The sequence below is a fragment of the Dermacentor albipictus genome, chromosome 2, assembly GCF_038994185.2.
Source record: "Dermacentor albipictus isolate Rhodes 1998 colony chromosome 2, USDA_Dalb.pri_finalv2, whole genome shotgun sequence".
Lineage (NCBI taxonomy): Eukaryota > Metazoa > Arthropoda > Arachnida > Ixodida > Ixodidae > Dermacentor > Dermacentor albipictus.
This window is the reverse complement of record NC_091822.1, coordinates 155089340-155115704: the sequence shown is the minus strand read 5'-3', so window position 1 is coordinate 155115704 and position 26365 is coordinate 155089340. Positions and strand designations below refer to the sequence as shown.

General features: G+C 45.7%; 1 protein-coding gene across 1 annotated transcript; it reads left to right on the top strand.

Annotated features, from left to right (window-relative positions):
• The first annotated feature begins 1332 nt into the window (after nucleotides 1-1332).
• Nucleotides 1333-24478, top strand: 14-3-3epsilon (tyrosine 3-monooxygenase/tryptophan 5-monooxygenase activation protein epsilon). Its single transcript, XM_065448555.1, has 5 exons — nucleotides 1333-1594; nucleotides 11370-11569; nucleotides 19552-19658; nucleotides 20170-20513; nucleotides 21769-24478. Exons 1-5 carry the CDS (start codon nucleotides 1531-1533, stop codon nucleotides 21822-21824), a joined length of 771 nt encoding a protein of 256 aa, XP_065304627.1. The 5' UTR covers nucleotides 1333-1530; the 3' UTR covers nucleotides 21825-24478.
• Nucleotides 24479-26365: the final 1887 nt, after the last annotated feature.

Below are 26365 nucleotides of genomic sequence, written 5' to 3'. Positions count from 1 at the left end.
CTTTTAAGGCGATTGTGACCATTGTGCGATTACAAGCTGCACTTTTATAAGTGGCTGTGTTTTCTGAACAGATGAATTCGTAGTTGGGGGTGCATGTTCGGTGGTGTGTGCTTATAGTTCTCATTCTTTCAACCGGCTTAACCAGGTTTAATTTGATGTGTTCTTGTAGCCTAGGCACATGATTTAAAATCGACGGTGTTTGTCCTGCTGTGCTTGCACATCCAAGCTCAGGTTGCTTATGAACTCAAATTTTTCTCTGCATGACCTGCGGTCTGCATACTTCAGTTTGAAGTTGCACGTTTAGTAAAATGCTGATGGCATTGGAACTGCCTCGTTTCAAATATTGCTTTTGTGCATAGCATTGTGTGGTTTTTGAAGCATTGTGGCCCTGCTCTTAGCACTGGGTTATACTAAAGCTGCCAAAGCTGCTTACTACAGCTGTAGACTGCATATTTGGATTCTTCAGAGTGCCAGTGGAGTGACCACAAAGAAATCGGTATCAACTTCCGTCATGCAAAGATGCACAGTGCTTGGACCATTTCATTCCTTTACGGAGAATAAGTCTTCTACATGAATATTTTGACATGAAGATATTTGTAATTCTTGCGAGACGAAGTTCTCGCGTAGGAAAAACACTCGGAACAACAGTTCTTGCTGGAAAGCGGCTAGAAAAACGAAAAATATTTGTGCCGTCTTTATCTTGCTGTGCGCCCCCTTAAGCTAATAGGCAGTATTTGCTATTGCAAACCGAGCGGTACCATGTCGATAACGAGGAGGAACTTATCGAACCAACCGAGTAGCATGGGCGAACGTTCGCTCCATTTGCACGCGCGGTGTTAATGCAGTGTGCGTTTTAGTAGTCAGAGCGTGCAAGTTCGCGCAAAATAAGGGGGTGGGAAAGAGAGGGAGAGATACATGTTTCCTGGCGTCGGGAATAACGGGAGCCCCGCTGAAAAACCAATTCGAAGAAGCACGGAATAAGCGCGCTAGCTACCGATCGACCCTTCCGAGAGAGCGTTGCGTTTGGCCAACGCCGGCCGGTCTGCGCTAGGAAGGAGAGAAGAAAAGGAAAGGAGGGAAAGAAAAAAAGAAAAGGACGAAGTGACAGCTTCGGCGAGAAATTCCTCGCGTCCATGAACTTGGTGATCCTGCGTGGACGGCATTTGTTTCGCATCTCCGGGGCACAAAAGTCTTGATTTGGTTCCTGACGAGCAGCGAAAAGGGGGTTGGGTCCGTCTCGGAACTATTTCGCCGGCGGAGCGCGCGCGGATGCCGCTGCCGGAGACACGCACGGCGGCAGCAGCAGCGGACCGGCTTGCTTTGCGGCGCGGCGCAGCGGCCTCTGTGCGTGCGTGCGGCGGCGGCGCGGAGTAACTTGTCGTTCGTGGCGGCAAAGTGTTGTTAGGCCTGGTGATACCGGGAGGTGGAGCAGGCTTTTTTTTGCTCCGAGTGGGTGCATTTGAAGAGCGTTCCAAGTTAATCAAGATCGCACGTTCTGCACAAGTTGGTCCGCTCCTTTCCTAGTTCGCCATGGCCGAGAGAGAAGACAACGTGTACAAGGCCAAGCTAGCGGAACAAGCCGAACGATACGACGGTGAGCGACGTTTGGTGCCCTCCCAAAAGCGGTCGAGTCCCTTTTTGGCGTATGACGTTAGGCCTATGTGCCACCTTGCCTCGGCCCGTCGCAACTGTGTTCGTTTTGGATTTCGCAACGAACCGCTAGTTCTTCGTGCAAAGTTCGAGGCGGACGGTGCATGTTTTTCTGCGGTCCGCTGTAACACCGGATGGGAGCGCGTAGCTCGTTTTTCAGCGTACGCGGTTGCTGACTAATGCCGGAGACGGGAGAGACTCTCGTGTGCCCTGCCCACGCCAGGAGCGACCGCCTTCGGAACCAAGGCGTTCCGTGGCGCGCGGATAAAATTGAGAACGCCGTGAACAAAACCATTTATTATAGAGAAATGCGCGATGTAACGCACGCGGAACTATCCGCCAGGCAGCGGCGGCTGCGGTGAGGTCACTGGCTGCTTTGTCCGGCGTTGGCGATATGCCCGGTTTTGACATTTGGCTGGGCGCTAGTGGCTGCGTGCACGGAGAGCGTCGTTATGAGAGTTCGGCTACTTCGAAACTGCGCCCATCGTTCCTCCGGGGTCGCCTTTAGCGAGCCGTATTTCGACGATCAAAGTCGGTACGGCCTTTGCCGGCGCCCGGTCCACGCGCCCTACCCCTAGGACCGTGGGGGGAAGTGGAAAGTGTGCGCCTGTCACCAGCTTGGCAGCGGTTCCATTTTCTTTTTCTTTCACTCGAATCGCGAGTGTGTGTAGGCACGCAGTGTCCGTCGTTTCACTGTGTATGCGTGCTGTTGGGCGGAGTCTTTGTACCTACCGTGGTATGAGCGGATAGTGGTTGTCGGCAGTTAGCTGCGTTTATAAACAATTCAAAGCGTTTGGAGTACACAGGTCCGGCGCTTGGTCTCGGCTGCGGCGAGCCGTTTATCCAGCTACAGGAAACTTGAGCAGTAAACATTTGAGAAAAGAATTAGACGCCCGTGTAGTATCAGTTTAGACGTAATCGGAAACGTCTGCTGGAGAGTAATGTTTTTCTTCGTCAGCTGTAGCAAGTTTGCTAAGGTGCGATAACACTGAAGTGGAATTCCATGTGGAGTACGTGTAAATGACCTGAAACGGCGAATGTGATCACGTGGACGAATGTGCCTCCTAGTGATATAAGCGTCTGCGGATGAGCGCAAGGTCGCAGGATCGAACCCCGGACGCGGCTGCCGCATTGCGATGGGCCCAGGATGCCAAACCGCGCTTCCAGTTGCTTTTAACTTCACGTTAAAGAACTCCAGAAGTCCACAGTGTAGCTTTCGCATATTGAGCTCCTATTACTGACGTGGGATGTGCAGAGATATTCCATTGCCGCATCCGAGAAGCGCTAGTAAGGCTGAATGCGGAGGGCACAACCTAGACCAGACAATGCCATTGTTACTGAAATGCAGCTCGCCTTATCATGCTGACAGTATCCCGTAGTAGCGGCGGCTGTCACCCTAGGTTTAATTGACATTGCCCAGCATTGTTTTACTAAATAATGGTTTGTGCCAGGTGGCAGGGTTGTAACATAGTAATGTGAGCCTTAATTTTGTGTGTGCTGCATACACCTGAACGGCGTCAGTTTTATTTAATATTTACCAAAATTGACAGCATATCTGCCAACGCACCCTATAATAATTCTACAAATACTGCATCGAGTTTTACAAAACTAGGAGTATTGCAACTTGCAAACTCATTGGACATATGAACTAAAGTGCAATGTACAGCGGGCACAAGTAAACATTTGATGTGCAGACAGTTTGCTGAATTTCCTGTGTCGAAAAGATCTTCGGGATTTTGTCAATTCTTCAGAGTAATGCAGTACTACAGAGTACTGCAAACAAAATCTGAATGGAGCGCAGCTATTCGGTCGTCGACCGCACCCTTGAAAAGACTTCAGATTGTGAAAGGGCACCGGATGGATATTTCAAACAAGTTTATTCAGTCAAATCTCTGAAGCAGATAGTCTGCAACAGCATAGTTGCTGAATTAGTCACTGGGATATGAAAACAATGAGATGCATGTCCCTGCTGTTACAAGTTGGTTGCATCTTAGAGGCAAATGGTCATTAAAAAAGTGTATGTGTATCACACAAAAGGTGTCTGCTTATTGCAAACTTCACAAAAATGCCATTCATGCCAGACAGGACTATTTTTTTCCAAATTTTAATTGTAAAAGTTGGCAGGCATACATAAGAAATGTATTAAACTGGGTATGGTAGTTATGAATATATGAAGCATGCGCATAACACCAATTTGGCGAGTCTTGGATTGAAGGGGTGACTGCACCGATGTTGTGAAAAAGAGAGGCTACCCATTGCTGTAGTTTAGTAGCCATGGTGCTGCGCTGCTAAGTTCGAGTTTGCAGGTTAGGTCCCGGCTGTTGTGGCTGCATTTCCGTGGGGGCAAAGTTCAAGAATGCTTTTGTGCTTAAATTTAGGTGCACCCGTCATCGGATCATAATTTACAAGTGCAACACCCCGATATATAATAAACAAAGGCTGCCTGTACACCAGATATCCAAAGCTTCATGTAATGCATTAACCTGGCACTCAAATTGATCCCTGTGTCATGTGATTAGGCATGTTTGCTGCTTCGACACAGAGAATGGCTCTGTGAAACGTTCAGTGCCTCCTCGCACAGTTCAGTATGGTGACCTGCATTATTATTGACTTTCAAAGATTTGTTGCCAACTAAATTTCTCCATACAGTCGCATGTTTTGGTCTGCTTCATTGAAAAGGAAGCACTTGGCATTGGTGTCATCATCATTCATTTGTACGTGTAGTTGCCAAAAGGCAGCAGGACCAGTCTGTTTCAGAAAGCAGCTCTTCTGGCCTTCAATATGCAGTCATTTTGTGGAATTTTAGAGGTATTAAGAGTTATACAGGTTACTGCACTGGCTCCATTCACAACTTCACACTGTGGCCTTGTCTGGGCTCTATTGATTTCAGGTCCCGTTCAGGACTGTTAAAATCTCTATTAGTGTAGCATAGGACTAATTCTTAGTTATTTCTATCAACCTGGAGAATGGGGGGAAACCAGGAATAGGCAAGAGGGACTGGGAGTACCTCGGGGCAATTGTGGAATCATCAGTGAAATTCAGAAAATGACCAAGTGAAATGTACCGTTCGCAAAATTATTTTGGTTGGCTAGCTCTGTTAGCTGTTTAGCCAATAAATAGAGGGAAACCTTTCGATAAACTATATTCCACCAAAAACTGGGAAATTAGTTATCAGAGTTGACTAGTGTCCTATGCCTGTGCCACATGGGCACAGAAAATGGCATTGAGTAGTTAAGGTCTTAAGTTCCTGATTTAAATTTTTTTCGGCAGAGCTGCTGCATGTCCAAATTTAATGACATTTGAACCAATTATGTCGATAACAGCATCTTCTGAAGTGAGCAATTTTAAGGTAACAATAAAGATAAACGTGCATTTACAAGTTTAACCTGTCTTCAAGGCTAGTGAAATGTAGAATTGAGCATACTATGGTGTCACTTGCTTTAGTTTGTTGCAGTCATGTTGTATGCTTGTTGCCAGCATTTAACACGACTCTGCTTGCAACAGTATCTCTTCCTATTTTGTGTATTTGTTTTGCGTTATATTGAAAGATGTGCTTGTTTGTGTGTGCTGTATGGCTTTAAACATCTGAAAAAAAATTTTTCCAGCAATATAGGATGTCGTTTCAAGTAATTTCAAGGGACACTAAAGCAAAACAATAAATCTGTTTAGACTAATAAAGAATTGAGAACCCTGCAGGCAGTCATTTCAAAATAATAGTTTGATTATTAGAAGAGAAAATAAAGGTCGAAGTATCGGTATTTGAATTTCCGAAACACTGACCTTGGTACGTCAGTGCGACGTCAAGGATTCCCAAGTGTGTTTTCGCATTTAGGCCGCGTTGGCTGAGTAAAGGTTCCCGAAACTTGCCATGTTTGATATTTGGTTCATTTAGAACACAATGTAGTCAATCTTTAGCGCTATATAATTAAGTAGGCCCTAGAAGATGCCATCAAAATTCATGACGTCACAGTGACGAGGTGCGGGAACTTCAAGGAGGCATTGCCACCAGTCTTTCATTCTTGTGCTTTTTCTGGCTTACCAAGCGTCTTATCGTGGTAAGAGTGGTTTCAGTGTCATAGAAAGGTAGTTTACTGATGCGGAAATCATTTTTCTCTTTAGTACCCCTTTAAGTCAACTGCACTGAGCATGCTATGACATTGAGTGCGCATTCTTCAGTCGAATCAGTGATGAATGCCATTATGGAGAATGCCATATTCTGTGCCCATGTGGCATGGGTATAAACCTGTTCAGTTGTTCGTACTACGGAATAAATATTTCCTTGTAGTTCCACAAACCGTGCCCCTTATGAGTTTGCTACTTTCTCAGTCATTTTGATATTGGAAGGTTGGGGGGGGGGAGGGGACCTCAAAAAGATGAGAGAGCACTTTATTTAAAGGCTGACGTTAGCTGGCGTGCATACAACTACTGTAGAGCAAAGGTCAGAGAATAAAGTTTTTTCAGTCAACCCATGTGGAGGGGGGTGGGGGGGTGTTCCACTCAACTCTCAAGGTCTGCGCAAGAATGTTTCACATACAGTTAGCTAGCCACAGTCTTTGACCCCATGGTCGAATAGACCCCGTCCGAGATGTCATGAACATGCAACAGGTGACCCTCTCACTCAATGTTTTGTACAAGTGATTGGAATGAATCATTTCCCTGCTCAGCGGCTGGCGACTGCTTCCTTGTGCATAAGGAAATGTGCAAGCTATAAGATGCTCTTTTGTTTTCCTTAAGCAATGTGGGCGTTCTTCTGTTATCCATTAGGTTTCAGATTCTTCCTCCTCCTTCTAAAAATGTTTGTTGCAGATCTCATGTCTTGACTTTGTAAAATGTAGGGGAAATACTATAAAAGCTTCTGCCAGTTCCAATGTTTAGCCTAAGTAAGCATCTTCGCTTCGAAGCCCCAGTAGTTGGTACAAAGACTGCCTTTAATATTGCAAATATGTTACATGCGGTATGTGTACATAAAAAAGTAATGTACAGTGTGTCCCAGATAAAATTAGCCAAGGCTTAAAAATATTACAGGGATGAAGTATTTTTTATTTTTAGTTTAATTTGCCGGCATTGATTAAATCAGCCCTGCAAGTTAGAAAAACTTCTGATGGAGAAATGCTAGAGCATTCAGCAGTATTTAATTTGCTGCCCTTTATGTAATCTCTTATCTGTCTCGTAAAGCCCACAAAATGAGTAAAGAAACCACACGACAGGCTGCTTGTGTGTCGTGGTCACAGTGGTCTCAGTTGTGCTGCATAAGAACAAGCAGTGCTTTTAGGCTGGGTTGCTGGCACAGAGAAAAGTGACAGGACAGTGATGATTTCAGGTTCTTTATTCTGCTTATTGCTTCTGCAAACAGCCGTGTCTGTTATATTCGGCAGTGCGAGCAACTTTTTCACTGTCGGGTCACTTTCTCAATAGTAGTGTGCTAGGTTGGAAGCACTGTTCGTTCATGCTTGGCATGTCTGAGGGCAGTATGATTGCAGCGTGCAAACGTGTAGTTCAAGTTTTTTTTTTATGCAAAAGCATGAAATGGCTCATTAAGCAAAAAAGCCAGCATCTGTAGCAGTGAAACAGCACCTAAATTCCCATTGGGTGCAATGCCACGGCATGAGCATGCTTTGGCAGAGCAGACCGGGCGAAAGGGAACACCTGCTGGGCCCCAGTAGCAGACCAGGTGTTGCGTGAGGGGGAGGGCACTGCCAGGACGTCACGCCACCCTCGCTCACGTGTGTTATTCATGCATTCTTTGTCAGCACAGGCTCTCGCCTGCATTGTAACTGTGCCTCTGTAAGGCCAACTCAAAACGCGCCAATCATCTCAACGTGCTCACTTGCCCGCGAGGAGTACAGTTGGACATCAATGGTTTCACATTCGCAACTCATAAGTGCTTAGGTGTCCTTGGATCGAAAAAAATGTCATTACAAATAAAAAATGATGGTGCAATAGTTATGAAGTACTGCTCATTCAGATGCTTCCAAAACGTTGTACAACTTTATCATTGGATATTCTTCCCAACTTTGACTCGTGAAACTTATTCATCTTGACTAAACGTGCAGCAAAATGGAACAGGAAAATTTTGTGATTTGATGTATGAAATTGTGAATAACATACTTTTGTTTAACTCTTTCGGGACCGGGGAAAAAACAGGCAATTCTGATGGGTGTCAAAAATTATTTTTTATTACGAATAGTCATTACGCTATATTGCTGCAATGTTTATCAAAATGTAGCTAATTAGATGGTCTTTCATGCATAAAGAAAGGTTAGACTTAAAAGTGATATATATTTTTTAAAAAATCTCAAATTCAAGATTTGCTGAAAGAACAACATAAAAAAGTTGGAAAAGTCATGGATATAAAAGTGGAAAAACATAATAAAAAAAATTCAAGATATACAAAATGTGCTACAATGCCACCTTTCTTGCTTGTGAAAATTTGGCACGCGTATCTACAAATGTCTTTTTTTTGTGTGAAATCTAGCTTGCACCAGTGGTCAGCCACTCGGGTCCCACGGTTCTTGTGCCACTCGACGAAGCAGTTCCGGGCAGTCGTAAAACACAAGTGAACTTGGCATGTGCTGCAAAAGACATTAGTTTTGAGCTCGATTTTCTTCTGCTCATAGCACAGCTTGCAGTTTCTGCGTTTTGCCACTTTTTCCGGCTTGTGGAGTGCATGTTTTGCGACGGGTGGTGGAGGCGTGTGTGCTTGCTTGGCACCGTCAAGATTCAGAAGCTGCCGAATGAGCTCTTCTCTAAAAGCTAGGTGGTCAAACCCGGCAGTGCGTGCCAGCTCAGGAATCTCTGGGTGCAATGTGCGGTGAGCTTGGAAGAGTACGAAACTGTTCACACATGCAATATCGATGCAGTGGAAGAACAGAGTCTTCCACCACCGTACGCTTCTCATGAGAACATTATAATATCCAATCATTTGATCCGATTTATCTACGCCTAGCATGCCAGCATTATAATCATGGATCAGCAGAGGCTTTGTTATAGATATCTGAGTCCAGGAGTTTTGCCTTCTTTCCCTTCTTTTTGCGGTGACCGTGTCATTTGCAGTATGAACCGTGCTCATCATGTTGACAACACGCCGGTCTTTCCACTGAAGGTACAGGATGTTCTGATCGCGCAACCATCGAATGTCGCCACGTCGAGCTTTTTTTTCCCACCGTGCATCCTTCAGTTCGGCAGGAAATCCTCGGCGATCCTTGCGTGTGGTTCCGCAAGCCAATGTTTTTCGGCTGAGAAGATGACTGAACAGGCTAGTAGAAGTGTAAAAATTGTCCATAAAGATCCTGTAGCCCTGATCAAGATATCTGTGACACAGCTGGCAAACTACGTCGAAAGCTAAGCCATGGGGCCCTGGCTGCTCACGCTTACCGGTATACACACTAAACTGCACAGTATATCCGGTGCCAGGGTCAGCTAGGACCCACAGCTTGTAGCCCCATTTTGTTACTTTATCTTTGATATACTGTCGGATGCCTGACCGCCCTTTCGATTTCACCATGCGCTCATCCACGGAAAGATCGCGATGTGGCTGGAAAAGATTCGCTGACACTTCGTTCATGTGTTGCAGGAGCCACCACATGTATCGGAGCTTTCCTCTTGAACTTTGAGTGACATCGTCCAAGTCTGCAACTTCCAACATTGCGAGTAGAGCTATGAACCGGCGTCGCCGCATACTCCGTGGTGGGAACAGACCGCTGTACAGATCTCCTACGTTCCAATACAGCTTCAGCCGAGGAACCTTCACAACGCCCATGTAATTTACGAGTCCGATAAACTTTAGCATTTCACTTGGGGTGACTTCTTCCCAAGATCCATCGGAACAAGCATGCGTTGGTTTTTCCAAAATGTGAGTCCAAGCATACTTGTTCGTGTTGTCACAAATTGTTTCGATCACATTCATCGAGAAAAACAGAAGAAAGAAGTCCAGAGCAGTCAAGAATTTCTTTGATCCGCTTCTGAGCGCCACGCCCACTTCTGCGTCCAAGTACACGCCAGGTTCCCGTCGCGGCGAAAACTCAATCCGCTTCTGTGCTGGCGGCAGCAGATCATTGCCGTAGCTTGTTGAGACCCTATCAAGTAAAGATAAAATAATGAGAACATTTAGCGAGCCCGTTCACCTACTCCAGAAAGAAATGAATGTGGAACTATGCTCACCTTCGGCTACTAGATGAAGTCCGTGGCTCATCATCATCCGAATCGGAGTCCGAAATAAAATCGGAGCTGCCGAAGTCGTCTTCAGACTCTTCGCTGCTCGGTTCATCAAAAAAATCCGTTGCCGAAGCAGCGGAATCGCGCGATTGACGGCGTTCTTTTCGAGCGACCGGACGCGAGCACGACGCCATTTTCCACTGCGTCCGCCGCCGCCGCAATCGAGAAAATTCTCTCTCGCGTATCGCCACCTGCTGGAAATGAAAGAAACTATGCCGAAACCGAGAGTCTAGTTCCTGACGACCTCCTAGATGGAGCTACATGTCCAAGCGCGCGGAAATTTGAACGGGGCAGTGCGCGCAAAACCGTCGATCATATATGATCGATGGCCTATGGGCCGGTCCCGAAAGTGTTAAGTCCTACATAGCACTTCTGAATATTTCGAAACCTTGGCTAAAGTTAGTTAGGACACCCTGTAGATGTGTGATGTCGTGTTCTGTGACGCAGGCCGCTCATCTCATGTTTCGTTTAGTACAGGGAGTCCTTGTGCAAAGTTTACCTCTCCCTGCATTGTTCATTTCTGTTGATCAATGCTTCTGCTAGCTTACTGGGAAATCTTCACGCATTTCCTTTTTAAAGAGAGACGTGATGGCCTACCCTTTGATTTCTATATGTACTAGTCCTGGTCTTCTTATTTTGTACAATATCCGGTGTTCTCATGGGGCCTCACTTTCATATGTAACTAATACATAAAGCTTCTTAAAGGCAACCTGGAGCAAAATATTGAGCTGCACAAAAAGTCTAGTAGGTTGATTGTCTAGATACAAAGTGGCTGCTGTACAAACGTCACCTGTGGTCTAAATTTTAAAACCTTAATCTGTTGATTGTATGTAAGTACTCCACTCACTGTGTAAGCTACCTGATGTCTGCCTACCAGTGCCTGGAGGTGAATGCATATAGCTTACTAATTTTTGCTGAACTGTAAGATCGTTAATTGGTGCGTGAGAATGGTAACTTTCTTTTGTGTTTCTAAGGTCTGTTGCTGTCTGCCTTCTCTGTGAGCATGGACAGTTAAGCATATAGCACTGACTTCAGAAGTGCAGCCTGAGCTTAGTGTGCGTGCAGCATAGTAAACCTCTGAGGTTGTGCACATAGCAAAAGATTTTGTTTTTGTGGTGCCCATGGCTTATGATCCTGTCTCAAGTCTACCTAGTGTTACTTTATATTTTATAGGAGAGAAAACAAAACATATTGTGTGCATCTTCATTGTGGTCTGTACTATATCATGTTTTGTTTCAGTTTATTCAAACGAAATTTCACACTAGAGGACTTCAGCTGAAACATGGCCAGTTTCAAAAATTGCACTATAGCATTTGCTCTTCCTGGGCATAGCACAACTGTGGTTGACCCTAAGATTTATTATCAGTCTGGTGGAAGTAATGGTGTATTGTGACAGTTCTGTCAGGTTCAAGTTTTTTGTTGTTAGATTATTGTGTTTGTGTGTGTTAGGTTAGTTTTCCGGCCATTTCCCATTCTGACTTAAGTCTGCATGTTTGTCTTTGCAGAGATGGTTGAGGCTATGAAGCGGGTGGCGTCCCTGGACGTGGAGCTAACCGTTGAAGAGCGCAACCTTCTGTCAGTGGCATACAAGAATGTGATTGGTGCCCGACGTGCCTCCTGGCGTATAATCAGTTCCATTGAGCAGAAGGAAGAGAACAAGGGATCCGAGAGCCGGCTCGACATGATCCGCCAGTACCGGATACAGGTGTGTCTCATTGCTGAATGTACATTGATTTCAGTGGCATGTGCATTTTCAACAGCAATGTGAGCTGCTTCCACATTAATCCTATAAGCTTGTTGAGGAACTTGCGTGCTTTATGCCAGGTGGAGCTGGGCGCAGCAGTTGCTGTAACATAATTTGACAAAAGCTCTTGGAATGAAGCTGTAGTATGTCTATCGTGACAAGGAGATGCTACATTTATAAGAAAGCCCAGTGTGAAAGGCTGTTCTGGTTGAACGGCTGGTTCGTTACCTTTTGGTGGAGTGCCTGCCTGTCTTAGTGAGACTAAATCACAGCTGCATGTTCGGTGACAGGGGGAGGAATGCAGTTTTGCAGTAGTTCAAACAGTTGCACCATATTTTGTAGGTCAAAACTACAGCTTGCATTGCATTGTGTTTAACTTAATGGTGGGTGGTTAGCTTTCCAAGGAGATTGCAGCATTGTTTTAATCATTGCAAGAAAAAAGAAGCTACAGTAGAATTCCTGCATAATGAATGGAGTATTGGTTCAACAAAACGTGCACCACATGACGAAATTCTCTTTATTCCCTCCGTGTCCCATAAAGAGTAATGCACAAGAATTCCCTCTATAACAAAGTTGTGATGAGTTCATTTTTCGCTTCATTGAAGTTTTCATGAAGCAAGCCTGGATGCCACCATCCTTGAAAAAGAAAACAATACTGAGAGCTACTTTCGCGAGTTTTGATGCTAAGGAAATGTTGACGACCAAATGAAATATGAGCAGTCTACTACAATCTTTGTTATGACAATGAAAAGTCCACGCTGCATTGCTGCTTGCTAGCAAGCCAAAGTTAGACTTCTGGAGTTAAAATTCCTTCCTGTGCACTAAACCACATGTTTCAGGGATATTTGTAAGCTTTTGCATTGAAAACTCGCCAGTTTTACGGTGGTGGGATTCAACAGCAATTCAATTTGGTATCATCATTGATGTGTGCTTCTGCATACCTTCAGACTCCCAAGAGAGAGAGAGAGAGAGAGAGAGAGAGAAGGGAAGACGGAAAGGCAGGGAGGTTAACCAAACTTCCCTTTAAGCTTATGCATTTGGCCTGGTTATACATTACAAATTTTGCGTCAATTACATGAAAAACTCATTTTCTTTGTGAAAAAGTCTTGAAGGTATTCAAAAATAGGGCGGGGAGGTGTTGCACAAAATGCGTGCGGAAATAATTGTGATTGTACATGTGCTGCCCTCTTGTGGCAGGGCAAGGTGCCCCCCATACCCGAAGGGTAGTTTAGTTATTCGAATCTAGAATGGTTACTATTCTAGGCAAACCCCTGAAATTGGGGCACTGCAATCTTATATTTAGACAATTTGCAGGGCTGATGCTTCATTCAGACAACAAAAGCGAGAAACCTCAGAAAACTGTTTTCTACGTAGTACGACACACGTTCGCTTGTTTTAGAATTTCAGTGATTTTTCATCCTTCGAAAAAGTGCAAGGCAATCCTCAATGAAACGTGCATGATTTAGCATATCTTGAACCTTTGTGATGCGGTAAATGCCAACAGGAGCTGTCTGATACTTTTTACTTACTTTGTGGCACTGTGTACTTTTCCTTATTAGTAGTTGGTTATGAAGCAGTTAGTTTCATTGTAGATGTTTAATTGTCTGCTCATCACGAAAGCTGATGCAGGAGCTTCAAGGCTGTCTTGATTTCATGTTTTCTGGCATATCAAGCATCCACTTGGAAGCTGAGAGCTGTTTAAAATTACAAAAGTACAATCTTAACAGAACCAAGTTAACCCTTTCTCTTCAGGGTTCAGCCAAAAATGATACAAAAATACAGATTTTTCTTATTTGCCTAATAATTCTAGGTATCTTGAAACAACCAAAATATATCCTTCAAAGCACTTTATTTGTAATATAAATGCAAAATATTTTTTTTTTAGTTATGGAGAGAAGATTGGCTTCACTGCACAGTGGAGTCTTTCTGTAGGCCTCATAGCAAAAAAAAAATCGCTCTAGAAATTCAGAACAATACTGTGACAAGCGGAGCTCATACTTGTGGTAAGGGATGTCAGATCCCTAAATTCTGGACTTGGATGTGGTACATTTCAAAGCACAGAATACAGTCAAGCATGACTATATTGAACCTGTTTACACTGAAATATTCTATATATTGAACAATTTCTGAACGCGGTATAGTTACAATGAGTGTACATAGCAAAAATTAGGCTTGCATCAAAAAAAAAAAAAGCAGTGACTGCCGATATATTGAACGTCAAGTGGCGGAAAAGTGCCCCCGAAAGTTGCCGTTCCCTCGTGGTGGCGGAGAAACCCAGCGGCGCGTTTCTATTTATGCCCAAGCCCAGTGCTCGACTGCCGCGCCGCCCGCACGTGCTGCATCTTTAGGTACTTTTTCGCCCAATCGTCACGGCACGCGCCCTAGATCCTTCTAAGCATTTGGTTTTGCGTCCCTGGCTGTGCCTGGGCATGCAGTCTGCTCGGGCCAGCCCGCATTTGCGGAGTTTAGGTGGTATAGGTAAGTTTTAAGTTTAAATGCATAAGCATTTGTATGCCTATCCAACGGGGAAACCGTCCCTGCGTCTGTATGTAATAAGACGACCGCTTTCGAGATAGCGCCTGCAGCCGCGAGCGAATTTGCCTTTGTGCTGCCTCCCCGCTTCAATGCCAACGAAGTGGCGAAAACACAGTGCTGACGATGCTCTCGGCAAACGCCTCACTCTGCCACTTTCGCAGGTCGCTTTCCAAATACGGGCGCGTGCGTCTCTTCAACATTTAAGCGGCGAGAACACAGTGTGCGAAGCTATGAGCAGTCTGCACTCTTTGTGGGCATCACAGATCACTTTCAAGCTGCGGCCCGCACAGCGGTGCCATAAGAAGCCGCCGCATGAGTACTTTCACAGTTCATAATGGTTTGACACGGATGGATAAGTTGCTAAGAGTGAAAACGGCTTATAATGATCGGAACGTCATCAGCGCACCTGGTGCGTCAACCTGCAGTACTTTGTTTGCGTCATCAATACGCCTTGTGCCGCCGTCGGCATCAGTTCGTGTCACCACTCAGCTGTCGTTAGTACAGGCCTAATCATGTTTCATATCATTGGTAGTGACACCGGGCTGCATGGAGATGAGCAAGGGTCATAATGCTTACGCATACTTAGTCTAACTCCAAGAGGAATTTCTGCTTCTTATTTCATTATTATTATTATTATTATTATTTTTGTTGTTGTTCCTGTACGCTGCACGATAGTGTGTTTAATATGCGTTGTGTGTGGTGGCAGCGCCTTGCTGTCTCGGCTGGAAGAGAGATTGTGATGTCAAGAAGGAAAGGACGCTTGAGCTCAGCGATGATGTGGCTCCTGGTGCAAGAAACCCTCGATGCTGCATGATTATCCCAGTTTTTGTGGATCGAAGCGCCTCGCACACCACGCCCAACTTCTTATCACATCCCTTTATCCCCTTACCCAATCTGAAAAATTTCCTCCAGTGTTACTTCAGCTTCTGCACGAAACTCTTATTTCGAAATAGGCGGCGTGTTTTGAAAAACCTATTTTCTGTTATGACAGCTGACTGCGCAGCTGGGTGAGCAGATAACATCTCCCTAGTCCCACCAAGTACCTGCAACGATCTAGGGCGCTCGTCGTGGCACTTCTGGAAAAAAGTACCTAGAAACGTGGTACACGCGAGCGGCGCATGGTGGTGCAGCGGTCGAGCACTGGGCTTGGGCGTAAATAGAAACACGCAACCTGGTGGCACAGTTCCATCCAACCGCTCTCCCTACCGTGACCGCACTGCCTCGGGCAAGCCGTCAACACCCCCTGCAAAAAATGAACCTGGCCCGCCCGCAGCGCTTGCTCAGACAGCGAATCAGAGGCTCTTGTGCCCTCGTCGTGCACAATGGCGCAAGTGCGAGTTGTCTTGCTGCTTTTCTGGTTTCTTGTGTTTGCGCCTTGTGGGCTTTCTCCCGCAGTGTTGCCGTGAAGTGGCAGAATTCGCCTTTTGTCGTGAAGCTCGAAGTCGTAAACCGGGTCGAACGCGGTGAGAAGTCGGATGCCCCCGCCGTGTGCAAGATTTCGAGGAGCACTCTCAGCACTATCTTGAAGAATAAGGGGGAGATTAGGGCTAAAGCGGCCAAACTTGCAACCCGGTGCCTGTGGCGCCCGACGCGTACTCACAGTCGTGTACAAGTAGGCAGCGAAATTGCCCAAACAGAAGAAAATACAGGACTATTTAATACGAAATGAAGCTAGTTTCATTAATAAAGTGATTTTGTAAATTGTATGTGATTTTATTACAGTAAAAGCACGTTAATTCGAATCTCACGGGACCAGGAAAAATGTCAGAATTATCTGAATGCCAAATTAACGAATGAACAGCAAAAACATTAAAATCAAGTTAGGAAAGCATACCTTTATTTACGGAAGTATTTTGCAATAGTCGTCTGCTTTTTCGCACAGATTCCGGTTGACATCACAATTTTTCTTCACTGTCAGAAGTGCTCCGGCAAACATCCTCCAATATCAAAAGCGCCTCCGTGACTTCTCGTAAGGTGCGATGAGGTCGGGGCTGCACCTCCTCTCATGACTCTTCGTCTGAATCATGGTCTTCCTGGGTGCCCGTGGCATCAATAATTTCTTCATTGGTCAGACCAGTCATGGCGACACAATCATCAATCATGATGTAGTCCTGAAGGGTCACATCTGTGGGAAAGACAGCATTGAAGGTCTGGGAGTCATGATCGGTGGACTCGACTGACACCTCGTTGGCTATTGCCGCATGCTTGGGCCTCACAAAACCGCTGTGCCGAAAACAGTTGGTGATGACTTGCGGAGGTCTATTTTTCCACATGTGAGCGATGATGTGCACTGTGCCGAATAAGCCCACTTCAAGCAGCTTTCCAACTTCTGAGCATAAGATAATTCGCTGTAGCAGGTGCTTTCGGTACTTCGACTTCACGTAGTGAATGATACCCTGGTCCATTGGCTGAAGGTCACATGTAGTGTTAGGCGGCAAAAAAAATACCTTGACGCTCTTCAGTTTGAGTGTACAGTTATATGCAGTGCAGGTCTCAACAACCATAATTACCTTGCGGTCTTTAGACGTGAAGTGCTGGTCCAACTGCTGCAGCCAGCCTAGGAAAATGTCCGATGTCATTCAGCCTTCGTAAGAAGTTCGCTCTGTACTCGACAAAATGGCTTTTGATGTGTTTAAAACAATGCGGCTTATGTGCCTTCCCGGTGGCAAGTGGCAAGCGCTCCGTGCCATTTGTATTGGCAGCAAGAAGCACAGTTATCTTTTGTTTGCACTTTTTGCCACCAATGCACGGGTCCCCTTTGAAAGTCAGTTTTGTCAGGCAAAGGTCTGAAAATAGAGCAGTTTCATCTGCATTGAACACATCACTTGGTTCATACGCAACGATGTGCTCAAGCAGCTTCACATTTTTCCACTGGGTGGTCATGCTTTCATCAACGCTGGCCTTTTCACCGCACACTCTTCTGAAGCTCTGAATGAGTCAATGTTCATCATTACAGCGTACTTCTCACCTTGTGCCATGATAAGGCCACTCAAAGGCAGATGCGCGTTGCGACAGTCAATAACCCACTGGAGCAAAGCTTCTTCGAGCTGGAGATGAGCTGCGGTTCGCAACCGCATTCTTGATGCATGAAACTCCTCGCTTTCGAAGGCTTGAAGAATCTGTTCATTTTTACGTACGTTCCAAACGTGCTCTGCTTCACGTTGTACTTGGTCATAACATGCTGTCGCAATTCGCCATTCTTCAAAGCATGCAATATATCCACCTTAGTCGCCAAGTTCTTGGCTTAGTACTTCTGCCGCTTTGCTGGCGTTGCCATCACTGTAGCGCATGATAATGGTGGCATGCAAAGCACGATCATAATGAAAAAAGATAACTCCGCAAAAAAAGATGATACCGACTCAACACAAGGAAAAATGGCATCGAAGGCGCAGTGGAGCTAAGAAGCCACCGGCGTTTGGTGGTGCTGCGATCGCCCCCGTTAATTGATGACGATGGCGATGCCTCTGTTTTCGGTTTCACTCCTGTGCTGCCAGCGCTGCTTTACCACACTTTCGTGTAGTGGCAGCCGTCAGCAATTGTCCGAATTAAGCGGTGTGGGGCCGAATTCTGACAAATTAACGGAGGTTTGGTCCCATAGACTAACATGCACTTTGGCCGGGGCCAATAGAGCCGTCCAAATTTCCGAATTAACGGGAGACACATTAACGAGCTTTTACTGTATATCCAATTCTTTAGCAGGCTTATATCGAATTATGCTCTGTATCGAACTGATAGGCTTTTTTAAATTTTATTTATTTTTTTCCCTGAGTTCGATATAGCCAGGTTCGACTGTAGTGCAGACTGCTACTGCACGTTGCTGGCACCAGCTACGTGTAGCAGTAGGTTTCGCAGAGAATGAAATGTGTTAGTTCATTCGTTAGAAACTATTCAAAATATAGCACTCAGTTCCTGTACTCTGTCACATGTACCTTTATGCCAGGCATGGCCATGAAAACAAACCTTAGGGGCGTTGGTGGGGGGTTCTTTACATCTCTCGGTGTCCATTGCCGATGTATTGAGATGCTGTTGTCATGCGAATCCGAGGACTCGGTAGAAGATACGCTGCTCAGTATCGTCGCTGCCACTCTCAGAGGAAAATATAACTTCTTCACTATCAGAGTCCGATAAAACTCCGCAATTTCTTATTTAAAAAAATTTTTCGGAGTGAAGTCGTGGCACGCGAAGTGGGGGACACCATTGTTACATACCAGTTGCTAGCATCGAAATGTTTCTTGACCAAAATGCAAGCTTTAAGTGCCCCCCCCCCCCCCCCCCTTTTTTTTGCTGCACCATTTTTTGAAGACAAAAAGAACTAAACAAAATTTATCAGGGAAGCTTGACTGCGGCAGTGCGGAAGCGCTTGTTTCAGTGTGGAGGAGCCCAGCTCCTCTTCAGTAGGAGTAGTACAAACCGTGTGGACGAGCTCAGATCTTCTGCGGTAGGGAAAGGGTTAACTGAGATTCTTAAATAGCACTTCTGGCGCATGAAAAGTGAATGGTGGCTATCGAAGCCACCTTCGAGTTTCTGAACTGCCTGTGACACCAGATTTTAGAAGCATTTGCTCATGACAAATTTCTTCAACAATAGATGGTAACTTCGCATTCAAGAGAAACTGGAGACTTGACATAGCAAGTTTTAAGAACATTCTTAGCACGGAAATGGCCCAAACACGCGAAAGTATCACTGGTACATGAGTCAGTGCAGTTGTTGAAGCCGCATTGTGACGACTTTGCCAAATGTATAGACGACGTCATAATATGAGAGAAAATTTTGAAGAGTGCAATGCACTCTGACAGAAGTGGTAATAAGGGACCAAGCTCATCCTCCCTTGTGAAATGCAGAGAGGCGGAGGTAAGAGGACAGAATGGATGCAGCATGCATCCAGCTCCCTGCGAGGCAGTCATTGGGTGGCTTGTGAGTGCCGGTCCAGGCTGACCAGTGTGTGCCTCAGTGGTTTGTGATTGCCACTTCAGATTTTCATGTTGTGCAGATATGCTTTGTAAACAAACCCTACGCCAAGGAGTTGTGGTCTATTTGGCCTATATCTTGAAATGCTCACATTAACTCTTTCTCTGTTGTGCCCACTGGGCATCGTTAGCCCGCTACCGATGGTTTGAAGCACCTATTTTGAGACCTTCCATGTCGCTCAGACACACTGCACTGTCGGACGAGAACTATAATTTTGTTCTTTAGGCCATTTGCTTTTTTCTTGCCAGGTGATACATTTCGAGCGCACTCCAAAGTTTTGCGATCAAAGTAGATAGCCAAAATGTCCGCCTCTGGGAGCAGAGCGTGCGCTTCGAAAGATAGCAGATCTCTTGATTCCGCTGTGGCTAATTTTATCGATGGATCGATGGAGGGTGTTGAATAGCATTGAACTGTTGTTGCTTCCTTTGTTTTGTTACCAGGTTGAGACAGAGTTGAAAGAAATCTGCCAGGACATCTTGGATGTCTTGGACAAGCACCTCATCCCTACTGCCTCTACTGGTGAATCCAAGGTGTTCTACTACAAGATGTGAGTGTAGGCCATTTTCCCTTTTTCTCTTTCTAGTACACTTGTTTTTATTAGGGGTGTGGAAATACCTAAATTTTGAATCAAGGAGAAAAAGAATATTGTATCGAACATGAAAACAATTCTCACAAAATTTAATGCATACAAATTTTGGGCAAAAAAATGAGGTGCTGCACACGTTCGGGAGTCTCCTAGCATTGATACCTTGATAAATGAATGTATGAAGGTCTCAATAACATAGGTTACCAGATTTCAGTTAGTTGAATGAATACAGAGGCAGTTCTTTAACAGAATTGTAGGCTGGCTGCCTGCTGTATGTATAGCCATAATTTGCTTGGGTGGTGATGTGAGCATTGCTTAGTGAATCAGCTAGCTTGATGTTGCAGGATTTCTTTAACCATGCTTTAATGATTCACAGCAGCAAAAGAAGCATTGTTGGGATGAACTGATTAGAGCAACCACTTCTTCAGAGGCTTTAGAAGTGGTTAAATGGCTTCTGCGGTTGGCCCTGCAGGAAGGGTGACTACCACCGCTACCTGGCCGAGTTTGCGACCGGCAATGACCGCAAGGAGGCTGCCGAGAACAGCCTGGTGGCGTACAAAGCAGCCAGCGACATCGCCATGACGGAGCTGCCGCCCACGCACCCTATCCGGCTGGGCCTGGCGCTCAACTTCTCTGTCTTCTACTACGAGATCCTCAACTCCCCTGACCGGGCCTGCCGGCTGGCCAAGGCAGCGTTCGACGATGCCATCGCTGAGCTGGACACCCTGAGTGAGGAGAGCTACAAGGACTCCACGCTCATCATGCAGCTGCTCAGGGATAACCTCACCCTCTGGACCTCCGACATGCAGCACGACGGTGGGTGCCTACCTGGAGCTGTCCTTGGAACTGGGGCTTCCTTAAACTTCCTTTTAAAGGGAAAGCTGGGAACTGTCGTGCTGTGGGGTGCATGCATACCTGCCAACCATCCAAAATTTTCTGTGAAGTTCGCAAATATGGGCTTGCTGTATGATTTTAGGGATGTTTCATTAAGTTTCACAGAAATTTTGTTTGTGAAAATGTTCGCAGGTTTCGGTCGTGGATGAAAATTTAAGGGCTGTTGGCCCCTGATCCGGCAGCCTATACAGTCTCCCAGCGAGCTAAGCCTATACCATCTCCCAGTGATAACAGGCTTGCCTGGCTTGCTCGTTTGCTTCCGTTGGCGTCTATAAAATCAAATGTATTGCAATTTAAGCGTGACCCTTGTGTACACATTGTGCTGACCAACTGCATGCGGTCATGCCACAGGTGCCCAGTGAGCTAGGCCTGCCGGCTCCTACCATCGCCGTCTGTCAATGGAGCCGACACTGCGAATGTGTCCTTGCAGAAACATGTCTACGCTGCTCGCATAGTCATGTCTGTATTGTAATCTTTTGTTTAAAATGAGAAAGCTGTGCAAACACGTTTTTCACTTTCGCTAAGTCATTTAGACTATCCATTTGCTAAGTCAGTCAGACTGGCGAGAGTTCTGAGCGGAGGTTTTTATGCCGCTCGCTCATTCGTACCGTGTGTCCCGAATCGTCGCAGGTGGAAAGTCTGACTACAGCGCATTGTAGAACGGATCGCATGCAACATCGCACTATGTGTCTCGCGCTTCGTTCACTTGTAACACTTCGCACATTTCACCAAAATGACAACTGACAAAGGCTACGCAGATACCTGGCTATGTTGAAGTGTCGAGCCTTGGCAGAAGTGCGGCTAAACAACAAATTCTTTTCTCACTAAATTGTCATTTTATGTAATTTAACATGCAATTTTGTAAAAAGTTGACAAAAGAACTGCAGCCAAGCAGTTCGGTGAAAATTCACGAAGTGGTGAACAGGGTGGAGAAACAGGGGTGCTTGCTCGGTAGTTTGCGCCAATTTCAAACCACTTAAAAGTGGACACAGTGTGCTTTCACGGGTAGGGGCACTTGCTCAGAATTTTACAGTAATCGCCACCCTGGGTCGCATAGATATTAAAGGTGGAAGTGGCGCCATATGAAGCTGGATTCCATAATTGTGCCCTACTGTGTAGCTCTTAGACAGCAAGCGATAGTGTTTAATGCCTGCAACTGTTGTTTTTTCTTCCGCAGGTGAAGGTGAACAGAAGGAGCAGGCGCCAGAGGTTGAAGACCAAGATGTTTCGTAAGAGTGGCACTAGGCTTTCTCTACAAAGAATGTGAGCAGCAACAGCAGCAGCAGCAGCCGCAGATGAAGAAAGGGGGGGGAAACCAGTGGTGGATCAAGTGATCTGTCTTTGCGACTAGTACGTGCTTGTTAGTGACCTAAAATGCTGCAGGAGTCTGTCCCTTTTGTTTTTTTCCCTTCCATCTTTTTTTTTCCAGGTTTTGAAGACACACAAGCTTCTTTCGAAATCGCAAGAAAATTCAGTGCATTTTAATAGCAATTTTTTTTTCTCTCACACAGTAGAGGAGGCTTTTCTCCCCTTTTTGGTCCTATTGCACACAGTCTCCCCTTTGGCCGCCGCCGTGTCGGACCTGGCTTGGCCGCTGGGCATTTTACTTAGCGTAGCATTCTTGTAACCAGGCCTTGACCAAAACGCTTTGGATGGTATGACAGCAGAGCAACCTGAGTGACTGTGTGCGTCGTGCACGGCGGCCATTTCCCCTGCTGCCGTGGTGGGCTTCGCCCAAGTTGCGTAGTCGGCCGGCAGTGAGGCACCCCCTGCTTTTCGGGATGCTGTCCAAGTGCCGCCTTCTTCTGTTACATCGTCTTCTCCACTGTGACATTCACAAGGTTCACACGTTTAGTGAGGTTTTGTTTGGTGTTCAGCTTGTTGAGGGGGTTTGGCATGGAGGAATCCTGGGGGGCTTTCCTTATTGGAGTCCTCGTAGCGAGTCTTGGTTGCTTTGCGGTTCTGGTCCCCCAGCCCCCCCTCCACCTGGCTTTAGGAACTGGGCACGCACCGAGCGCAACTGTTGGGACTCTTCGCCGCCACCGCCGCCTTTTTTTTCCCTGGGTGATGTGAACGAGAATCTCTACTAAGTTCCTTGGTCCGGAATGTTTGTTGAGACGTTTAAGACATGTTTGTAAAGCGTGCCCCTTTGTTTTGACACTGTTGCTTTCGAAACTAGTTTTGGTTGGAGAGAGAAAAAAAAAAGCCTCCCTTAGTGTCTGCAGTGTGTGTTTGTTACAGTGTCTGTTGGTCAGCTGTGCAACTTCCTTGCAGTACTCAAGTATATATATATAATTTTTTTTCTTGTTTCGACAAGCAGACATTCCACGATGTACTCGAGATGCCTTGTACTTTAAAAGGGCGGTCCTTCTGCAAACCCGAGGGGGGAAAAAGCAAGCAATAGCATATGCAGTGCCGGCCTTTTTCTCGTGTGCTGGTGTTGTCCTCTGTTCCTTGCGTAGCTGAGGCAATTGGGGTCAAGTGTCAAGGGCAGTCCCTGCATCATCTGGGGAGGGGTGCGAAGGAGCGTAGCCATTCACTGCTCAGTGCTTGCTTCTTGGCATTATCTTGATGTCGCCATGGTTACAGCCGGCAATTGTTCAGGATATGTCCCCCCCCCCCCCCCCTTCCTGTGCTTTTTGCCAACAGCTCGCCAAGTTCAGCACCATTGGCCGAGCAATTTCTTTTTTTTTTTTCTCCTCAGTTTCTCTGTTCAGGTGGTGCCTTTCATTCACACTTCATGTGTTGCATGTGCCAGAACCGGGATATAGATTTGCGCCATCCAGTTTTTTTTTTTTTAGCCTTATTAGTGTTGCACATTCGTGTTCCCCATACTCTCCCATTTTGAATGCGGACGTTAGGGAGGACAGTCAGATGCTGTGTGTGTGTCGTGTATGTGCCGAATGTCCTTTCTTTCTTTTTTTTTATGTCACTGTGTTTCTGAAAGTGGTAGTTTTAGTGCCATGTTGGGCACCAGAATGTGTACCTCTGACGTCTAATTTTCCCCACTTTTGTTAAATGCGTGCAGCGATTGTTAATGGGTGTCAGTTTTTTCCATTGCGGTCTTTCCTTTGCTTTCACCTGCTTTTTGGGTGAGCAAGTCTTTCGTGGAGCACAAAGAGTCGCTGTTTTTCAGGCTTCCTGCATTAAGCATTCCGATGTCTTCTTTTAAAATTTGTATATTTGTTTTTTCTTTTTTCCTTTTTTTTGCAAGTCGCTGCCAACTGAGCTTTTATACAGTTAATTTTTCTTCCCCTGTTCAAGACCACCTTTATAATGGCAGATCTTTTGCATTTGCTGTGGCCCAAGACGACCTCGGCGAAACCACGAGTCTTGACCCGAGGGCAAAAAAGGCACTGCCGAAATGTCTTGGATGTTGCGCTCATTTTATGTAAGAATTCACACCCAAAGATGGCAAAATATTTCTCCAGAGAACAATTTTGACATGTGATGTTGTGTGTAAAAACAGCTTCTTCAGCTGATTTTCGTGCTGTGCACATTTTTTTTACATAAGTTCTTGTCTTAGTGTTTGTGCAGCATTTGTGAAGCACTCATGTCTTTGCTGTGGACACACACACATGCCATGTCGGCCCTTCACACACCCCTCTCTCCCCGTTGTTCTTTGGTGCCTCGCTATCTCGGTGCAGCTGGAAATGTGGCCGCAGCGTTTTCAAAGGGGGCTCGTACGATTGTGTCCGAAGAGTGTGGTTACCCCTGACGTAGTCATTTGCGCCGCCTGCCACGCAACTCTCCTTCCCCTTTGACCACTTTTCCACAGTTCTCCCCCCCCTTTGTGTGCTAGGATGCATGTACTACGACTTTATATCTCTGCATACTATGGCATCGTGTAAATTGGGTAATAAAAACTAAAAATTTCAGACAACCTACAGGCTGCTTCGTTTCTCACTTTCTCGCTCCGTTTGTGGGAGCTGTGACTGCGCATCTGCAGTCATTTCCCTAATGCGGAAATGCATGTTATAAGGGCACCAAAAGGAAAAAGCTTGGTTTGTGTAAACCAGTGGACTGTTTCTTCAACAGTCATTTCACTAGAAAGGTCGCTTTGCTGTGGAAATGAATAGCCACACTTAACAAAATCTGTGCCTGAAGGCAGATTTAATAAATTTCTGCACATTCTGGCCCTCTTTGTGGGAATGGCAATGAAGCGGCATATTGACTTACCATTCCACAAACCTCATTATGTAACATAAAATTTGAAGTTCTTTTAACGTTGAACTTTCTGTTTATTTTACATTCATACAGCCCAAGCTTGAATATTTGTTTGGGATCCATACAGCAAAACCTTAATTTCGATTTCGTGGGACTGCAAAAAATGTGAATTAACCGAACAAATTAGGGTATAAAAAAAGGCAATGCTTACCACATCAACAAGCTTTTATTTACTGAATGAATTTGCAAATCCTGTTTCTATTTGCACAAAATCAGTGCAGAAGCTGCATTTTTCATCACGTGACTGATTAGTGCTTGCAACAGCGTGCGTCTTCATCCTAGACACGCTTTTTACTAAGCCCTTTTCGAACATGCGGGATCCACAATATTCGATAGGATCCCTCCATCTATAAGCTCTTGCTTCTCACAATGGCAATTTTTATGTGAAAGCATCATGTGCCCCACGAAGTGGAAAATCCGGTGAACACCTGGCGTTGACATTCGATATCAAAACCATGTGACCAAGCGATGCCACGTTCCCGGTACTGGACCTGCTGTGGCTCTTGCTGCAAAATCCCACATTGAACAGCCACGGAGCTGGACAAATGAATTTTTACAGGAATACAGTGCAGGGTGTATTGATCAATGTGCAATGCTTTACCATATGGTACGAGCTTCTGCAAGCACGCCAGACCTTGCACCCATAACCTGCCTCACTACATAGCAATGGGAGGCAGCGCTGTCCAGCTTTGACTCGACGGACCAGCTCAACCTGGTCAACTGAGAGAAGGGCAGCTAAGCTCCTGGACCGAGGGGACCACTCACTGCAGAGCGGAGGAGCTACCTATGCACATGTGCTCTTTGGTACAAAGTTTCTCTCGGACGGAAGCCACAGCCCACGCCAAAAAAATTTACCCTATACAAAAATCGAGTAGTCAGACGTTCAAAACTGACGTGGCCCACTCCCAAAATTGACTATGCCTCCATTTGAGCGCACGACCAAGTGCAAAGTATCATGCAGAAGAGTCGTACTGCTTTTGCATTCAATGCTTGTAAAGAGACTTAAGTGCCTTTCTGAAGTACGCCTTTAGATGCTCCAGAAGCCTCTTTTATTGCTCCAAAACTGCCTCGGCCAATTGGATCACTGCTAAAGGAGCTGCAGACTGAAGTTTCAAGAATTTTCATTGAACCACAATGGTCCAAATGCAAAAAAAAAATGTACTTCGAAAGCAATAACACTGCCATACTAGTACTCGTGTTCCAGTCTGAAATGAAAAATTTAGCTTTAGCATTCATTACTGTGATGATATTATTGATTACCTTGCCAAAATTATTAATGGAAAAGCAAGTTTCAAGGGGTGGGCTTTGAAAAACGACATGAATGAAAGGGAGAACTTAAATGTGAAAGCAAGGCGGGAGCTGTGGTAGTCTGAAAGTGAAGCGAGGGGGGGGGGGGTGCCATGGGGGCGATCGCCTCTCTCATGTATAGAACATTGTGGCCCCATTCACAGTGCACCTCCACCTCATTTCAGATGATCAGCACTAAAGTTCAGCGCACAGATAAAGATGGCACGAGCACATGCATACAACTTGGGGGATTGTTGCTC